The sequence below is a fragment of the Erinaceus europaeus genome, chromosome 14 (assembly GCF_950295315.1).
Source record: "Erinaceus europaeus chromosome 14, mEriEur2.1, whole genome shotgun sequence".
Classification (NCBI taxonomy): domain Eukaryota; kingdom Metazoa; phylum Chordata; class Mammalia; order Eulipotyphla; family Erinaceidae; genus Erinaceus; species Erinaceus europaeus.
The window spans coordinates 7,623,128-7,640,058 of NC_080175.1; the positions used below are offsets into that span (position 1 = coordinate 7,623,128).

General features: G+C 46.9%; 1 protein-coding gene across 1 annotated transcript in view; it reads right to left on the bottom strand.

Annotated features, from left to right (window-relative positions):
* The window catches only part of PLPP4 (phospholipid phosphatase 4), a 135,328-nt gene that overhangs the window by 87,795 nt on the left and 30,602 nt on the right, over positions 1-16,931 (bottom strand). The window contains exon 2 of the mRNA XM_007519673.3: positions 2,280-2,388. Coding sequence (XP_007519735.2) covers positions 2,280-2,388 — 109 coding nt within the window. The remainder of the gene's footprint in view (positions 1-2,279; positions 2,389-16,931) is intronic.

Genomic DNA, 16,931 nt, shown 5'->3' on the forward strand with positions numbered 1-16,931 from the left:
GGCAAACGCACGTGGCTGCAGTCAGAATAGCCGTGGCATTTGCAGCCAGATCTCAAAACAAGCCACTGTTCCTGCATCAAAGACACAGCCCCAAGTTTCTCAAATGTCCTGGATGAATGTTTGCCTCCGAAGTGCACTTTACCAGCTTGCGAAATGGGGAATCTCTTCTGAAGAGGCTAAGTGATTAGTGGAAGCATCTCACTATTAGAGCCATGAGGCAACGACTGACACCCACTCTGCCCCCATCACTCCCAGAACATACAGAAGATCTAAGTAATGGCAGAAGTAATGAAGAAGGCTCTTGTCTTGACTTGAATGCTCAAGTGTTAGATGTCAGATAAAGACCTTACCTCTTTCTACTGAATATGCAATACATCAATGTATTTAGCTACCCTGAGATTGTTTTGAAAGTTCATTTTTTTTCCAGCAGACACATAATTATGAAAAAAATAAGCCAATAATACTGCAATGATTTTGTGGTATTCTCAGCATTTGGATAGTTTGCAGAGGCCAACATCTTTTTGAGCATCAGTGATGAACACACTCACTCCACAAAATAAATGCTTTTTTAAAATATTTTTTTAAATATTTATTTATTCCCTTTTGTTGCTCTTGTTTTATTGTTATAGTTACTATTGCTGTTGTTAATGATGTCATTGTTGTTGGATAAGACAGAGAGAAATGGAGAGAGGAGGGGTAGACAGAGAGGGGGAGAGAAAGATAGACACCTGCAGACCTGCTTCACCACTTGAGAAGCAACTCCCCTGCAGGTGGAGAGCCGGGGCCTCGAACTGGGATCCTTATGCCAGTCCTTGCGCTTTGCAGTACCTGTGCTTAACCCACTGAGCTACCACCCAACTCCCCAAATAAACCTTTTTTAACTGGCGTGGGAGTTAGGCTCTGAGCCGGCTCCCTAGGTATGAGTCCTGCTTCCTTGTCAATACTGTGAGTCTAGGCGAGCATCTCCATTTCTCCAGGTGAAGTTCTGCACCTGCAAAAGGTCAACAGCAAAAGCATCTTTCTTTTGGGGGTGTTGGAGATGAGATCCTTCTCACAGAACACCTGGCAAGGGGCTGGATGGGGGGCACACCTGTTAGGGTGCACAAGGACCCAGGTTCAAGCCCCGAATCTCCACCTGCAGGGCGAAGCTGCACAAGCAGGGCAGTAGTGTTGCAGGTGTCTCTGTTTCACCTTCTCTATCCCCCACTTCCATCTAAATTTCTATCTTTTTTATTGGATAGAGATAGAGAGAAATTAAAAGGGAAGGGGAGTTAGAGAGGGAGGGAGAGAGATAAACAGTCATCTGCAGTACTGCTTCACCACTCATGACGTGTTCGCCACTGTGGAAGTAGAGCAAAGTGACTTCACTAGTTCCTGGCCTTCTTTTACTGTATATGCTGGCATGCAACTCAGTTCATCTCAGGGAAATGTGCACCTCTTCTTTTCAAAGTATTAGGCAACTACTCCTTCTCAGGACCAGCAACACCATCATGAACTAGAATAGAATTCGAACAAAGTGAGGGGAGGGGAACCCTACCTCTTCCTTTCAGGTTGCCAGCTTCATCAGGGGTTAGAAAAGCAGAAATGGTGGTCTGGGAGGTGGTGCAGTTGATAAAGCATTGTACTCTCAAGCATGAGGTCCTGAGTTCAATCCCCAGCAGGACATGTGCCAGAGTGATATCTGGTTCTTTCTCTTTCTCCTCCTATCTTTCTCATGAATAAATAAATTAAATCTTTTAAAAAAAAAAAAAGAAGAAGAAAATAAAATAAAAGCAGAAATGGGGAGTCAGGTGGTGGCACGCTTGGTTGAGTATACACATTGCCATGCATAAGGACCTTGGTTTATGCACCCCCCTCCCTGCGGGGGAGAAGCCTCACAAGCAGTGAAGCAGGTCTGCAGGTGCCTCTCTCTCTTTCCCTCTTTATCTCCCCAACCCCTCTCAATTTCTCCCTGTCCAATCAAATAAGATAGATAGATAGATATGGAAAAGGGAAGAAAGGAATGAAAAAGAAGGAAGGAAGGAAGGAAGGAAGGAAGGAAGGAAGGAAGGAAGAATAAATGATCATTGGGAGCAGCTGATTCATAGTACTGGCACTGAGTCCAAGAGATAACCCTGCTGATAATAATAAAGAAAAAGAAAGAAAAGAAATAAAGAAAAAGGGAAGGGAGAAAGACAGAAAGAGAAGGAATAATGAAAGAAAAGCAGAAATGAAGTGAAAATCCTCCAGGATCATCCTTGGAAGAGAGGTCAACTCAGCCATGAAGTCATGGTACTTACAAACATGAGGCGGGTAGGGATGTTGTCTGATTGCACCAAAGGGTTTTTATAGAGCCAGATCTCTTCCGGCTGGATGACTCTCTGGAACGGATCCAAAAACTCTGTAAAACTGGAAGAAAACAAAGAGAGATGTGAGGACTGAGTTCCGTGTGGCTCCTGGAAATTCTCCAGAAGGGCCATCCCTGGGCATGACCTCGGAGGGAGACCCAGACCCAGGACGGTGTCAGAGGAGAAGCCCAGGCTAGCCTTGCTTTGCGTCTCAGCTGGTTGCAGCTGGGGACAGATGGGAAAGATGATCATGAGAGTCTGTAGACTCTTCTGTTGCCAACTGAAAGAAGGACCAAATATGCACATAAGGGAATGGTTGTGACCTGGCAAAAACCCTAAGGACTTGAGATTCCCGTCCCCCCCACCCCCCAAAAAAAAAACAACTACTGGCTGAGGTGTGTGCAGGGGGTTGGGGGTTTGCAAGAGTCAGGCCAGCAGCATTGCCTCTGGGAAGGAACTGGCCTTGAGTTGAAGCAAAGGTGTCGGAGCAGACAGCAGGAAGGAACTAAGACAATCTTCCTTCCATGTTACCCTGCACTGTCCCACCACCATCACTACCAGGAGGGGGTAAAGTGGCAGGTGAAAAGCCATGGAGAACAGGAGAGAAACACCCAGGAGAAAAGGGAAGAAACGGAAGGGGGGGTAGCATGAGGTCCATTCCAAGGCTGCTTCCGAGAAACCAAACTGCTCGAAGCATCCACTTCCTCATCCCTTCACCCTCCCCAGCCAGAGTCACCCCAAAGAACCCACACTGCCAGACAAATGAAAGTGAAAATGGAAGCTTGACAAGGATGGGCTCAAACTGTCTGCTATGGCTCTGGGGGAGGAGAGGGCCTGAGACCGATTAAATTGGGTTGTAAGTTTAACTCCAGCAGTAACTATGCTAACATTGAGTTTGGAGACACAAGATGTCCTCAGGGATTCAAATCTTTCTGGCCTTGTCTTCTTGAAACAGTAAAGAACAGTGAAGACTCATTATGGATTTCATTCTTGGAAGTTCAAGGCATCCAGATACTATTGGTGAGAAGACTTGGGAGCCCTTCAGCCCCACCTGAGCTCCCCCCACTCCAGCTCTTGACTTCGGTGCCCTCCCCTACTTCCACTTGTATAAAAGGCCGATACTCTTCAGAGGATGGAAAGCTGCTTTCACTTAACAGAGTGTAGTCTCTGGTTGTGGGTTTGAATGGTTGTGAAAGCAATTTCTCTTCATGCAAAAGCTGGTGTGGCAGTGGTTGACTTTCTGCACTACTGGACAAGTCAACCCTACTTTGGCTTCCAAAGTAGCCATCACTAAGAGACAATAGGTACTCTGTGGAGGGAAGGTGTGAAAATTGGAGAGGCAGGATTTGTTCTGGCATCTCCTAAGACATGGGCTTGATTCTCCAGCTGGTGAACCCTGTTCTGGACAGCTTGGGATGTGGTTACAGAGAGCAAAGGGCATCTGAGTGGCAGGCTGAGGAGTGTGGCTTTCAAGCCAATGAAGTACTTGGCAGGGGAACATGGGATGGGATTTCTAGGCCAAGCAAGTGATAGGGATGGGGAACTGAAGAAGAGCAGAGAAGCGGAGGTAGACACAGCTAGGGGGTCAAAGCAGCTGTCCTGGCAAGAGATGTTGCATAGAAGCAAAGAATAGGATGGAATAAAAGAGAGCAGAGGCAAAGATGCAGCTAGCTGGAGCTGAGGCTGAAGACTGAGTCCAGGTTACAGACCTGGACTTTCATCCACCAAACTGATGAGCTAAGGAGGGAGAGAGAGACAGAAGGAGGAAGTCAAATGCCTCTTCTTCCTAGAAATCAACTAGGTAGACCAGCCATCCCAGTTTCATCACTGAGAGTCCTGAGCTCCAGGAAATTGTTGTCTTAGATAAAATGAACACTAGTTCATCCTAAAGTCACCACCACCCTATGCAGAACAAGCAGTCTTAAGTCCTGGCATCTACCCCAGACTATAGCTTTTGAAGGGGTCATGATTTGTTTGTTTAACTTCCATCCCACCATTGGGGGGTTAGGGAGAACAAAGGCTGATCTGTGGCTGAGATCTCAGGGTTCATCATCATAAGCCTTGGTGGCTGCACAGTCTAATGTCTCCTTGGGACTTTGAGCAGCTGCCACAGAAAATGTCCTCATTTGGTCCACTTCGCATGAATGTCTATACTCATCTACATGTATCTGTAAAAGCCTTGTGAATCAGGAGATGGCTCAATAGCTACAGCACAGGCTCTGCCATCATGATGCCCTGGGTTTGAGTCCCAGACTGATATGGTGTGTTGGTCTGCTTCTAATTCTGCTTCTAAGACCCCTTCTGTTTTGATCATCATGTTAGGGTAGCTTGCATTGCTTAACGCTGTGGTCTATTTACATAATCATTGTTTTGTTTGAGACCCGCACAGGTTTAATCCCCATTGGTTCGTGCTCTTTTTCCACTCCGCCCCCCTCCTAGTCATATCCTGTTTTCCACCCTTTAATCCCCACTAGTTCGCGCACTTTTTCTTCTCCCCACCCCCTATCCTATGTATTTCCTCTTCCGACCTGACACTTCCACCTCAGGAGATATAAAGCACAGGATTTTCTAATGAATGGAAATTAGATTGACTGCACTGCATTCTCACTCATCAATAAAGATTGAACTGCGTTCCCAGCTCAGCCATGAGTCCCTGGTCGTCTCTCTCCCACCTGTGAAGCTAGCTCGGCATCTGGCGCCTAAAAAGAGACCTGCAATGGTGGTACCACAAACAGTGACAAGCAAGCCCCAGGGATGGTGAAGAGGTGTTCCATATGCACCATCTCTCTCACTCATCAAACTAAAATTTAACAATAACAAAAATACACAAGACTGGTAATATCTAACTTGTATCTCATGTCTTCTCTATACATCCCTTTCTTCCTTCCCTCCTCTCTCTCTCCTCTGCCTCTCTCTCTCTCTCACTCTCCCTCCCCCTCTCTCTCGCCCTCTCTGTTACCACTTTCTTCTCTTTTCTTCTATCCCTCCCTGTCTTTCCTCTGAGGTCACAAGTCCTAAAACTCAGTCCTTCTGTCTGTATATTTATGTCAAGAAGAAAGCATTGCCAGGCTGAAAAGATGACTCAGTAGAAAGAACACAAGTCTTGGAAGCTTGAGGTCCTGGGTTCTATTGTCAGCACTGTGTGTGCCAGAGCTGAACAGTGCTCTGTCTCGACCCCCAAATCCATGAGTGTCTTCTGAGCACACTCTGCTGACACCCAAGAGTCACTTGCACATCACAGTGTGTAAGGACCCAGGTTCAAGCCCCTGGTCCTCACCTGCAGGTAGGGAAGCTTCATAAGTGGTGAAGCAGGGCTGAAGCTTGGCCTCTCCCTCTCCTTCCTTCCCCCCCCCCCCGTGTCTCTTCCAATCTCTCTCCTTCTCCTACTTTTCCTTCTTCTCTTTCTTCTTCTCCCTCTACTCCCTTTCCCTCTGTATCTTCTCCTCCATTCTCAATTTATTTCTATCCAAAATAAATAAAATATATTTTTAAAACTTAAGAATAAGAGTGGGGGTTGGGCAGTAGCACAGCAGGATAAGCACACATGGCACAAAGCACAAGGACCAGAGTAATCTGGGGCCCATATTCAGCTTAGAAGCCTATGTGACCTCTGCATCCCTGTAGATCTGAGCTCACAGTCTGTGGTCATGAGTAGGAACACTCCAAGCTGCCCCAATATCGACCCATCTTCCTCAGGTGTAGCATCCTCCCTTCGGGGGATGGAACATTCTCTACCGTTGTTGATCCAAAACTCAGCATCCTAAGGGTATACATGAAACAAGAGAAGGACACGCAGAACTGAATGATCTCTCTCCTGGTGTGCAGACCCCTGTTCCATCAGACTTATTTTCTCCAAGTCTTGTGATTCTATCAAGTTCTATGTTTACTCTGCAGATCCTGACCTTACCCCTAGGATAGAGGCAGAATTCAGGGAATTCAGATCAGACAGGTTTCATATTAGTCTGAAGGTCTGTTAACCACTGTCTGTGTTTTACTCTGATGGAACCAAAACACCCCTGGAAGCGAGAGAAAGAATTATAGAGATAACAAAGAATTTCTGACATAGCAGTAGAATGTGTAGCTGTTAGTGATTGGGAAAAATAACAGGCATTATAATTCAGAGATCTATCAAGCAACCAGAAGTTCTCTAACAATGCAAAAGAGCTGAGACCCAGTTTGGCTTTCTACAGCACTGGACAGTGAGCCCTGATCATTTTCAAGTTCCACGGCACAGAGCCTGAAACAAAAGCCCAGTAGCAGCTTCTGCTTTGACATCTGAACAGGAAAGGCTTCGCATGGCCTGAGCCAGAGTTCCTCTCCCTCCACTCTGTGGCTCCAAGGTGAGTGTCCCCATCCAAACCAGACACCCCTCTGTGCGGATGGGGTCACTTCCTGCTTATCTCTAAGTAACAGGTGTTTGTCTCCTGGCCACTGTGGAATTATTCAGATACATCTCATCCTCCCACAGCAAGAGAGGGCTCTCCATCCTCCTGACACCACAAAGCCTGCCTCCCATGGTGATTCTCTCTGAACCAAGCAGCCCCAGGGGCTGGGGGAGGGTCCCCGTTCCCTTGGGTTGTGAGTATATGTGACTATTGTCAACCTCATCTCATCAATGTCAGATGTCAATCCAGCCAGCCTCCTACCCCACCGCAAGGTCTCTCTCTTGTAGGCAGAGTGAGTGGGAGGCAGTTTAATCATAGTCTCCTGCAATTCCTCATTGAGGAGTCATGGGGGACAAACCTACAGTTGTCACCGAATCCAGCCCCCAAGAGGGAGGCTAAAGTGCCAGGAACAGGTTGTGTGGGTGATCAGAGAGACCTCCTCCAGTCATCTCTTCTTCAATTTTCAGAAGCCTGGCACTAGACCCACCCCGTCTGTGATCACCAGTTATACACCTGGACACAGGCTGTGAGAAGAACAGAGGTGCATGGTATCCCCCACACATAAACACGCTGAACCTCATCCAGTCTTTGAACCCAACTTGTAACTGGCAGGAAAAACAGGGGCAGGAGAATTGGTCAAACAAGTCTAGGAGTAAAGGTGACAGAACCTTCCAGATGTCAAAAGTTGGAGATCAAACAACTAAGTGAAGTATATGTGCTTTGAATGAATCTTGCGTCCAAAAAAATGCTTTAAAGTTCCTAAAAATATGGGCAGGAATGACCTCACCCGTGCATCCTGGAACCCCACTTCTCCAGACTTCTACCCTACTAGAAAAAGACAGAAACAGGCTGGGGGTATGGATCCACCTGCCAATGCCCATGTCCCACAGAGGAGCAATTATGAAAGCCAGACCTCCCACCTTCTGCACCCCAAAAGTGACTTTTGGTCTGCCCTCCCAGAGGGGTAAACAATAGGGGAAGTAAACCAGAAGGCTCTGAACCTCAATTCTATCGGGACCCCAAGCATTTGTCATCAGGAATCTTGTTTTTATACCATCAATCAAAGGGAAGTGAATCTGGAAAACACCAGAAGAATCCAGGCAGGGTTTTGCTTCTTTGAGAGAGCAAAGGGAAAAAGGAAGGACACTTGGAAGTACTAACAGGTGTAGCGGTGAACTAGAAAGGGAGTGAAGGCAGGACCATTAAAAAGATGGGGAGGGGAATCTATACACACAGATATAGACCATTAATTATATTAGAATCAGCCCATATCTGTGAGCTTGGGAGAAGTACCGAAGTTTCCAATGCAGGAAATGGGATACAGGAGTCTGGTGGTGGGAACTTATGGAACTATACCCCTATTATCTTACAATTTAGTAAGTCAATATTGAATCACTAGAAAATACATAAGGAACCTTGTGCTGGAGACATAGCTCAGAGAGTAAGGCACTTGCCTTGTCATGTGTGGGGCTCAGCTTTGAGTCCTGACACGAGGTAAGAGGTACCTGCACTGGCTGACGCTCCAGTGCTGGGGCGTCTCTCCCTCTCTGTGTCCCTTGTCTCTTTGTGTCTATCTGAATGACAAACAGTGTGGCGGCAGGCGGTGGCGCAGTAGGTTAAGCACACACAGTACAGTGCACAAGGATCTGGGTTCAAGCCCCTGGTCCCCACCTAAAAAAGCCTCACAAGGGACAAAGCAGGGCTGCAAGTGTCTCTCTGTTTCTTCCCTCTACCTCCCCTGCACTTTTCAATTTCTCTCAGTCTCCATATAATGATAATAATAATAAATAAACAGCTCAGAGCAGTGATACTGCAATTGTCAGAGTCCTGGAACCATAAAGGGGGGAAAAAATGATACTATTGAATAAACCTAAAGATGACTTAAACGAAAACTGAGGCCTGGAAATTTCCAAAAGTTCATTTTGGAGTGTAAACTAGCTATATCAGTTGATATTATTAATTTCCTCTAGTGTGATAGGGACAGGGGTGTTCTAAATTGCTTTATTTGTTTGTCTGCTTATTTATTAGGAAAAAAGGCAGCTATCACATAGGGGAACTCTGCCAGCAACTCACTTGCAAAATGTTCATTAAACACGATTGAAGTATTAGCTGTTAATGTCGGTGGACTCTCTGAGTAATCATCTCAGTTTTAGGGTGGTCATTTTCCAGTTTGACCTACAGATTTCTGGATAATTGTCCAGGATAAAAAGCTGGCAGAGAGAGGTGCAGTTTAAGACCCCAAAAGCAAACACAGGGAGACAGCAGGGGTGATCCCACTCATGGACAGAAGTTGAGAAATAAGAATTGACAGGGGAAACACCCAGGAGAATTTGGACTGGGTTCAGTGCATTGCACCAAAGTCAAGGACTCTGGGGCTGATGGCAGAGGAGGACCTAGGCTGGGGTGACAGTGCTTTGCAGTAAGCTGAGAAATTCTACACATGTGGCAACAACTGTATTCACTGGAAACCATTAGTTCCCCCAACAGAAAAGTACTTAGAAGAAGAAGTGGTGGAGGAGGAGAAGGCAGAGAAGGAGGAGGAGGAGGAGGGGTAAGCTGCCATCACAGTGCAGCACTAATAGTTGGGGATGCAGAGATGCAAAGACTCCACTGTGCCCTTGCCACAAGCCCCAGCTGTGTGACCTTGGGCAAACTGTCTCTCCTCTCTGAGCCCTGGTGCCCTCCTCTGTGATGCAGGTGACCATGTCACCTACCCAAAGGGCTGCAATAGAGAAGGAGAGGTGAGGGGACAGGGTAGCCTGGGCACAGGGCTACGCTGCTCTGTCCAGAGATGCCCCCTTCCCCCAGAGGCTGCCCCCAGTGACAGCCTCATCCATCGTCACCTACCTCCCTGCCTCACAGAAAGCCCACAGGGCACTCGCTTGCACCTGCAAGGAGGCCTGGGTGCCAACAGAAGCCTGTTTTGCAGAAGCACAGTATGCAGAAACCACATGCATCGCCCCAGATATGCAAATATTCAGTGCAACGGCTTTCAAACATCTCTACAGAGGGGGCCTTCCCTGCAGAAGCAGCCAGGAGCCAGCAGAAGGGCGGGATACAGAAGCTGTTCTCACTGTGAAGCTGTTCTCACTGTGTCCTCAGTGAAGTTCTGCTGGGAAGTGGGGGAGGGATGGACAGGAGAGGCATTCAGTGGCTGGCATGAACAGGACTGATCACTAAAATATTCCACATAAAAAAAAAAAACTGTGGTCAGGGAGGTGGCACAGTGATAGGACTTTGGACTCTCAAGCATGAGGTCCTGAGTTCGATCCCAGGCAGCACATGTGCCAGAGTGATGTCTGGTTCTTTCTCTCTCCTCCTATCTTTCTCATAAGTAAATTTTAAGAAAATCTGTGGGATGGGTGGTGGTGTACCTGGTTGAGCGCACATGTTATAGTGCACAAGGACCCAGGCTTGAGCCCCTGATCCCCCACCTGCAGGAGGAAAGCTTCATGACTGGTGAAGCAGGGTTACAGGTATGTCTGTCTGTCTCTCTGTCTCTCTCTCTGTCTCTATCTCTCCATCCCCTCTCAACTTCTGACTGTCTCTATCCAATAAATAAAGATAGCAATTAAAAATCTGTCATCGGCGTTAATTCCATCAGAAGTTATGAATGGTTGTGAATGGAGGGTCAAGGGGGTGGGCGGGATGTTTTCTTAGGTCATCACTGATCAAAGTTCCTTTTTTTTTTACCAGAGCACTGATCAGCTCTGGTTTATGGTGGTGTGAGGGGTTGAACCTGGGACTTTGGAGCCTCAGGCATGAGAGTCTCTTTGCATAACCATTATGCTATCTAGCCCTGCCCAAAGTTCCTTTTTTAAAAAAAAAAATCATAAGAAATGGCATCATATCTGGGGTTTGCTTTGAAAAATTCCTCCACCAAAAAAAGGGAGGGGGAGGGGAACTGAATAACCCTGAAGGGTGTTTGAGAATTCCACAAGCAAGAGAGGTTTTCAGTGAGTTTGCTCACTGACCAGAAAGCCACAACATAAATAAGTGTCCTGACCAAAGCAGCGGATCCTCTGGGAAAGCGGCATGAGCTTTGACTGGATCTCAGTCAAGGCAAGTCAGGGGAAGAGTTGTGAAAGCAAGCAGACAAGAGACAAGTGGGGGGGGGGGGGCTCAGTGAGGAGAGCACAGGCCTGGCACGCACACGTCCCCGGCAGACCGTGCACGGCTATCCAGAGTGAGGCTCCAGGATTCTCCCCCTTAAAAAATATATATTTATTTATTTATTTTGGATAGAAACAGAGAGAAGTTGAGAGGGAAGAAGGAAAGAGAGAGGGGGGGAGCACAGATTCATCACTAGTGAAGTGTCCCCTGCAGGTGGGGACCTGGGAGTCTTGAACCCACATCCTTATGCATTGCAGTATGTGTGCTCAAAATGAAAATGAAAAAAGAAAAATATTGTTTATATATATTTAAAAAAAAAACAACCTTAGACACAGTCATGTAACAGGTGAGTAGACCCTGGAGCAGTGAGGAGGCCTCACCTGGGCTCAGATGCTGACCAGAGGGCGTGTCTCAGCAAGCAGGTGTCATAAGGGGTTAACAACAGCTCTCTGTGGTGAACTTAGGGACACCTGTAGGAACTGTCTCCCACCAACTGCCAACCTTTCAGGACACCCCCCACCCACAACCACACTGGGCCTCCACCCCAGCTGGTCCAGCCACGTAGAGGGACCTCCAGCCCCTGCCAGGGCTGAACACCCCGCACCAAGCACTTTCGCCAGCATCACTTGTCTGTGACTCAGATACAGCAGGGCTGACAGAGCCCCCAGCCAGTAATCACTGCAAGTAAACAAACAAACAAAAATCCTCTTAGAAGATGGGAGAGGAAGAAATACATTTGTTTGCTGAGACCTCGGTCTCCAGTCAATCACTAACTCCAAACTACCCTGTGTTTATTCCTGCCTTATGTATAAGTCTTAAAGAAATTGAGCCAGAACCTGAAGGACTCTAGAACATTCTACAGACACACCTCTCAACAAGTCACAGCAAGCTCCCAGGATACACCATGGGTGACTTTATTTTTAATAGCTGAGTAGTACTCCATTGTTTATATCTACACCACAGTATTATTTTTTTGCCTCCAGGATTATCACTGGGGCTCAGTGCCTGCACTAGGAATCCACTGCTCCTGGAGGCCATTTTTCCCATTTTATTGCCCTTGTTGTTGTTATTGTTGCCACTGCTGTTGTTATTGTAGGATAGGACAGGGAGAATCAAGAAAGGAGAGGAAGAAAGAGAGGGAGAAAGATAGACACTAAAAGATTTGCTTTAAAGTATTTAAAAAAAATTTTTTATTATTACTTATTTTTCCTTTTGTTGCCCTTGTTTTATTTTAGTTGTAGTTATTATTGTTGTTGTTATCGATGTCATTGTTGTTAGATACGACAGAGAGAAATGGAGAGAGGAGAGCAAGACAGAGAGGGGGAGAGAAAGACAGACACCTGCAGACCTGCTTCACCACTTGTGAAGCGACTCTCCTGCAGGTGGGGAGCCGTGGGCTCGAACCAGGATCCTTATGCCGGTCCTTGCACTTCACGCCACCTGCGTTTAACCCACTGCACTACCGCGGACTCCCCACAGTATTTTTTAAAAACTACTCATCTCACATTGGATATCTGGGTTGCTTCCAGGTTCAGGCTACTACAAATTATGCTGCTATGAATATAAGTATATACAGACCTTTTCTGATAAGCATTTTTTGTTTCCTTTGGGTATGTTCCCCAAGAGAGGAATTGCTGGTCCATTTCTAGTGTTCTGAGAAATTGCCAAACTGTTTTCCACAAGGGTTGGGCCATGGTACACTCCTGCCAGCAGTACAGAAGTGTTAGTTTTGCTCAGCATCCTCTCCAGCGTTTGTTGTTACTCTCTTTTCTAATGTACGCCATTCTCACATATGTAAAGTGGCATCTCGTTGTTGGGATGAGGGTCTTTTAACCACGATGCTAGGCTATTTCTCTGTCCCGACTCTTGTGTGTGGGGGGACAGGAACACACTGAGGTGACAGTGAGTGCAGTGGGTGGGTCTCAGACAACAGATGAGTTCAACAGATGAGTTCAACCTAGGGCCTTGGGTGAGCAAGCCAGGGAGGGAAAGCTGAGTAGAGCTAGTTTGCAGTACATGGGAGAAGGAGAGACAAGCACTAGCTAGATGCACTTTCTGCCTTCTCCTCTTCTTGTCTTTCTTCTCCCCCTTTTTAAAATTCTGTATATTACATATACTTATTTATTGGGTAGAGATAGGCAGAAATTGAGAGGGGAAGTGGGTGATAGAGGGGGAGAGACAGAGGCACCTGCAGCCCTGCTTCACCACTTGCAAAACCTTCCCCCTGCAGGTGGGGACTGCGGACTTGAACCTGGGTCCCTGGGTATTGTAACATAAGTGCTCAACCAGGTGTGCCACCGCCTGGACCCTCTTCTTCTCCGTCATCCACTGCTTCATTAGTAAGGTTTTTCTCAAACACTCCTTCAAAAGAAAAGTGTTAGCTAGGGGCCAGGATATAGCTGGTAGGGGTGGGAAAACGCATGTTTCAGCATGCACGGGTCCCGGGTTCTATCCCCTGTACGGTGTGGGAGCACTATGGGCAGAGTCGAAGAGAACTCCATGAGTGGTGAAGTCTTGCCTTGAATCCTGTCCCTCTCACCTTTCTCTCTCTCTCTCCCTCTCTCTCTCTCCCTCCCTCCCTCCCTCCCTCTCTCCCTCCCTTTCTCCCTTCCTCCCCTCTCCCTCCCTCCATCCCTCCCTCACACTCTCACTCTCTCTCTCTCTTTCCCTCTTCTCCAAAAACAATTAAAATAAAATTGAACCATGGAAGAGGCTCAGTAGAACCTCAGACGCACGAGGTCCCGTGTACTTCGCCCAGTGCTGCACTGAGACACAAAGAACCAACCTAGCCATGACCTGGCATCACTGCTTACATGTTCTGAATGTCATGACAGTTCATGGGCCTTCAGTGATGTCACTTTTTATGGGTCCATGAAAAGACAATCACTGGTTCACTCATTTATAAACTAGCAAGGCAGTTACGTGACCTTGAGTTTGACCTTGGCCCAATCACATTGACCCTGCATGCCTCCTCTGTAGAAAGACAGGTCACAAAGGAGAAGACTAGCACTTGGGTAGGCAGGACCAATAGGTGCTAGCATTTACCCACCCTTCCTTCCTTCCTTCCTTCCTTCCTTCCTTCCTTCCTTCCTTCGTTCTTTCATTCAGCAAGTGCTGACCTGCATGCACTGAGGAGGCTGTGTGACCTGAATCAAAGGGCTCCCATTGACTTTGGGCTCCAGCAGCCTGTCCTCAGGCACTTCAGGCTCATTCTTCAGGCTCGTTCTTCACGACTCAGCCCCGGGAGGTCCCTGAGACTCAGCTTGACTGCAGTGGGGGCCTCCTTGGTGCCCAGCACCACCACACTGGCCCCTGACTTCTGGTCCTCCCAGTCACCCTCCTGGACTGCGTCTCCAGTTGCCTCTGGGCTGAAAGCTGTGTTTTCTGTTGGCATCAGAAACAGAGCAGGTCCCGCACAGACGCGAGTGGCAGACATGGAGGGATGGAGGGTGAGAACAGCAGGCTTCTAATCCTGGCCTGGCGGCTAGCTCAGCTGGAGTCATTCATTTAATCATTTAATCTTTCCCTCATTCTTCTCACTAAGAACTCAACTGGGAGGCCGGGAGGTGGCACACCAGGTGGAGTGCACACGTTACATTGTGCAAGGACCCAGGTTCAAGCCCCCTGTCCCTGCCTGCAGGGGGAAAGCTCTGTGAGTGCTGAAGCAGTATCACAGGTGTTTCTCTCTCTCCCTCTCTATCACCACCTTCCCTCTTGATTTCTGGCTGTCTCCATGCAATAAATAAATAAAGATAATTTTAAAAACTCACATAAAGGAACCTTAAAAGGATGACTTTAGAGTTTTCTCCCCAACCCCCAAGCACTGGACAAACTAGCAGATACAGAACCTCCTTCTGCATTACAGGCACAGCAAATGTATCACACACATGTTCTATTCAGACTCTGCCACAATCCACCAAGGTGATTTTTGCCTGGTAAGAAACTGAGTTTAGACAATGTAAATCAAAAACAAAAATGAAATGTCAACTCCACACCTGTTTAGAATGGCTTTCATCAAAGAGAGAGAGACAGAGAAATCCTGGCAGGGCTGTGGAGACAAGGGAGCCCCAAAGCACTGTTGAGGGGAATGTAAATCAGAGCCACTGTGGAAATCAGCACAGAGTTTCTCAAAATAGTAAACACGGAACAACACTATGATCCTTCAATTCCACCTCTGGGTATATGTTCAACAGAAACAGAAACAGGATAGTAAAAAGATAGCTGTAGTCAGTGAATGAAGAAGTGACATACACATATTTCTCACATGTATATGCACATATATACACATTATTCAGTCATGAGAAAGAAATGCTTCCTGCCATTTGTGTCATCACAGATGAGACTTGAGGGGATTTTGCTAATTAAATTATATCATAGAAATTACATTATAGAGAAAGACAGGTATGTCACTTGTGCAAAGAATCTTAAAAGAAATTAAAAAAAAAAAGCCAAGTGCACTGAGACAGAGGGTGGGTCGGTGGGTACCAGGGGTGGGAGGTGGAGAAGAAGGGGAAAGGCCAGTGAAATGGAATACACTTCTAGCTATAAGGCGGAGAAGGTTTGGGGTGTGGTGACACTACAGCTAACACCACAGTGCTGTGTACTTGAAGTTTGCTAAGAGAACAGCAGATCTTAAGTGTTCTCACCCCCCCACACACACACACACACAATGCACATGGTTGCTGGTGTTCACGTGGAGTGGCTCCAACCAGGAGGCAAGCTGCTGGCCTTCCGCTACTGGCTCTAGTGACCACGTATAAAGAAGGAAGCACCAGGAGAGATCATCGTAGGAACCTCTGTTTGTTTATGGTAGAACACAAGGCTTTATAGCAAACAGAACAAAGGACATTCTTCACATGTCAGAAATGACAGGTTTCTTAAAGGTCAGCTTGCCCCTCTAGTGGGGAGGGGTAGCAATGACAAGAACTGATGTGATAACGAACGGTCAGAACAATTAGTCTCCATGATGCCAACATGTTAATTATCCAAAGGTATTAAGAAAAACATAGTGGCTAAACCAGTAGAGTGAGATGAAACTGAGAGAGACAAAGCTTGATGTAAATCATAGATATCAAAGAAAAGCAAGAAAATAGTTGTGGGGGTCTCACTGCCAATTACTGGCAGGGGTGTATGATAGAGTGTGTTCTCCTATATGATCAAAAGGTGAACTTATAGTGAATGTGTGAACTTTGAATGACTATAGTGAATTTTGAGTGAACCCTCAAGCAGGCAGCCATTGGGCCTGCTAGCAGAGGGAACTAAGTGTGAGAGGCTTGTAGGCTTTCTGTGGGCTTGAGAGACTAACAAGGAGAAACTGAGTCATGGAAGATTTTTCCCTCTTAGCTCATCCCTATACGGGAGAGGCCAACAAGTGGGGTGTCTTTCCAGACCTCCATCCAAGGATGGGAGAGCTCCCCTAAGTTCTACCAAGCTTTCACATAATCCTACACATGGTAGCCATTTTCTGATGAATGAATTAATCAAATTAGCACACTAAACATAAAGCTTAAGGGTCAAGCAGTGGTACACCCAGCTGAGTGCATGTGCAATGACTTGGGTTCAAATCCTTGGTCCTCACCAGCAGGTAGGAAGCTTCATAAAAAGTGCTTTAGATGTTTCTCTCCCTCTCCCCATCTCTATCCACTCTCTGTCCTACCAAACTGTCAGGCAGCCCCCCTGCTCCATCCTCCATTGCTGACACTGTGGTCTATTTACATAATCATTGTTTTGCCTGAAAGATCCCCACCTTTGATCTATCTTCTTTCTACCTCAAGACCCGCCCTGCCTGCAGGGCACATTAATCCCGCCAGTTAAAACCCTAGCAACCGTTGCTATGGAAGCTTTCTACCTTCCCACTCTTTCCTTTTCTCCACCCCCTTTCCTAGCCATTTCCTTTTCCAACTTGCCACTTCCGGTTCTAAATATATAAAAGTGTGGTCTCTGATCAATAAAGACACATTGTGTTCCCGCTCCACCACGAGTTCCTGGTCTCTCTCCCATGTCACTGAGTAAGCAGCAGCCCAGGTTGGCTTCGGTTGAGTTCCCTCCAACACAGAGAGCATGTGCCCAGGAAGAAACATCCTCACGCTAGCCTGGCAGCAAACAA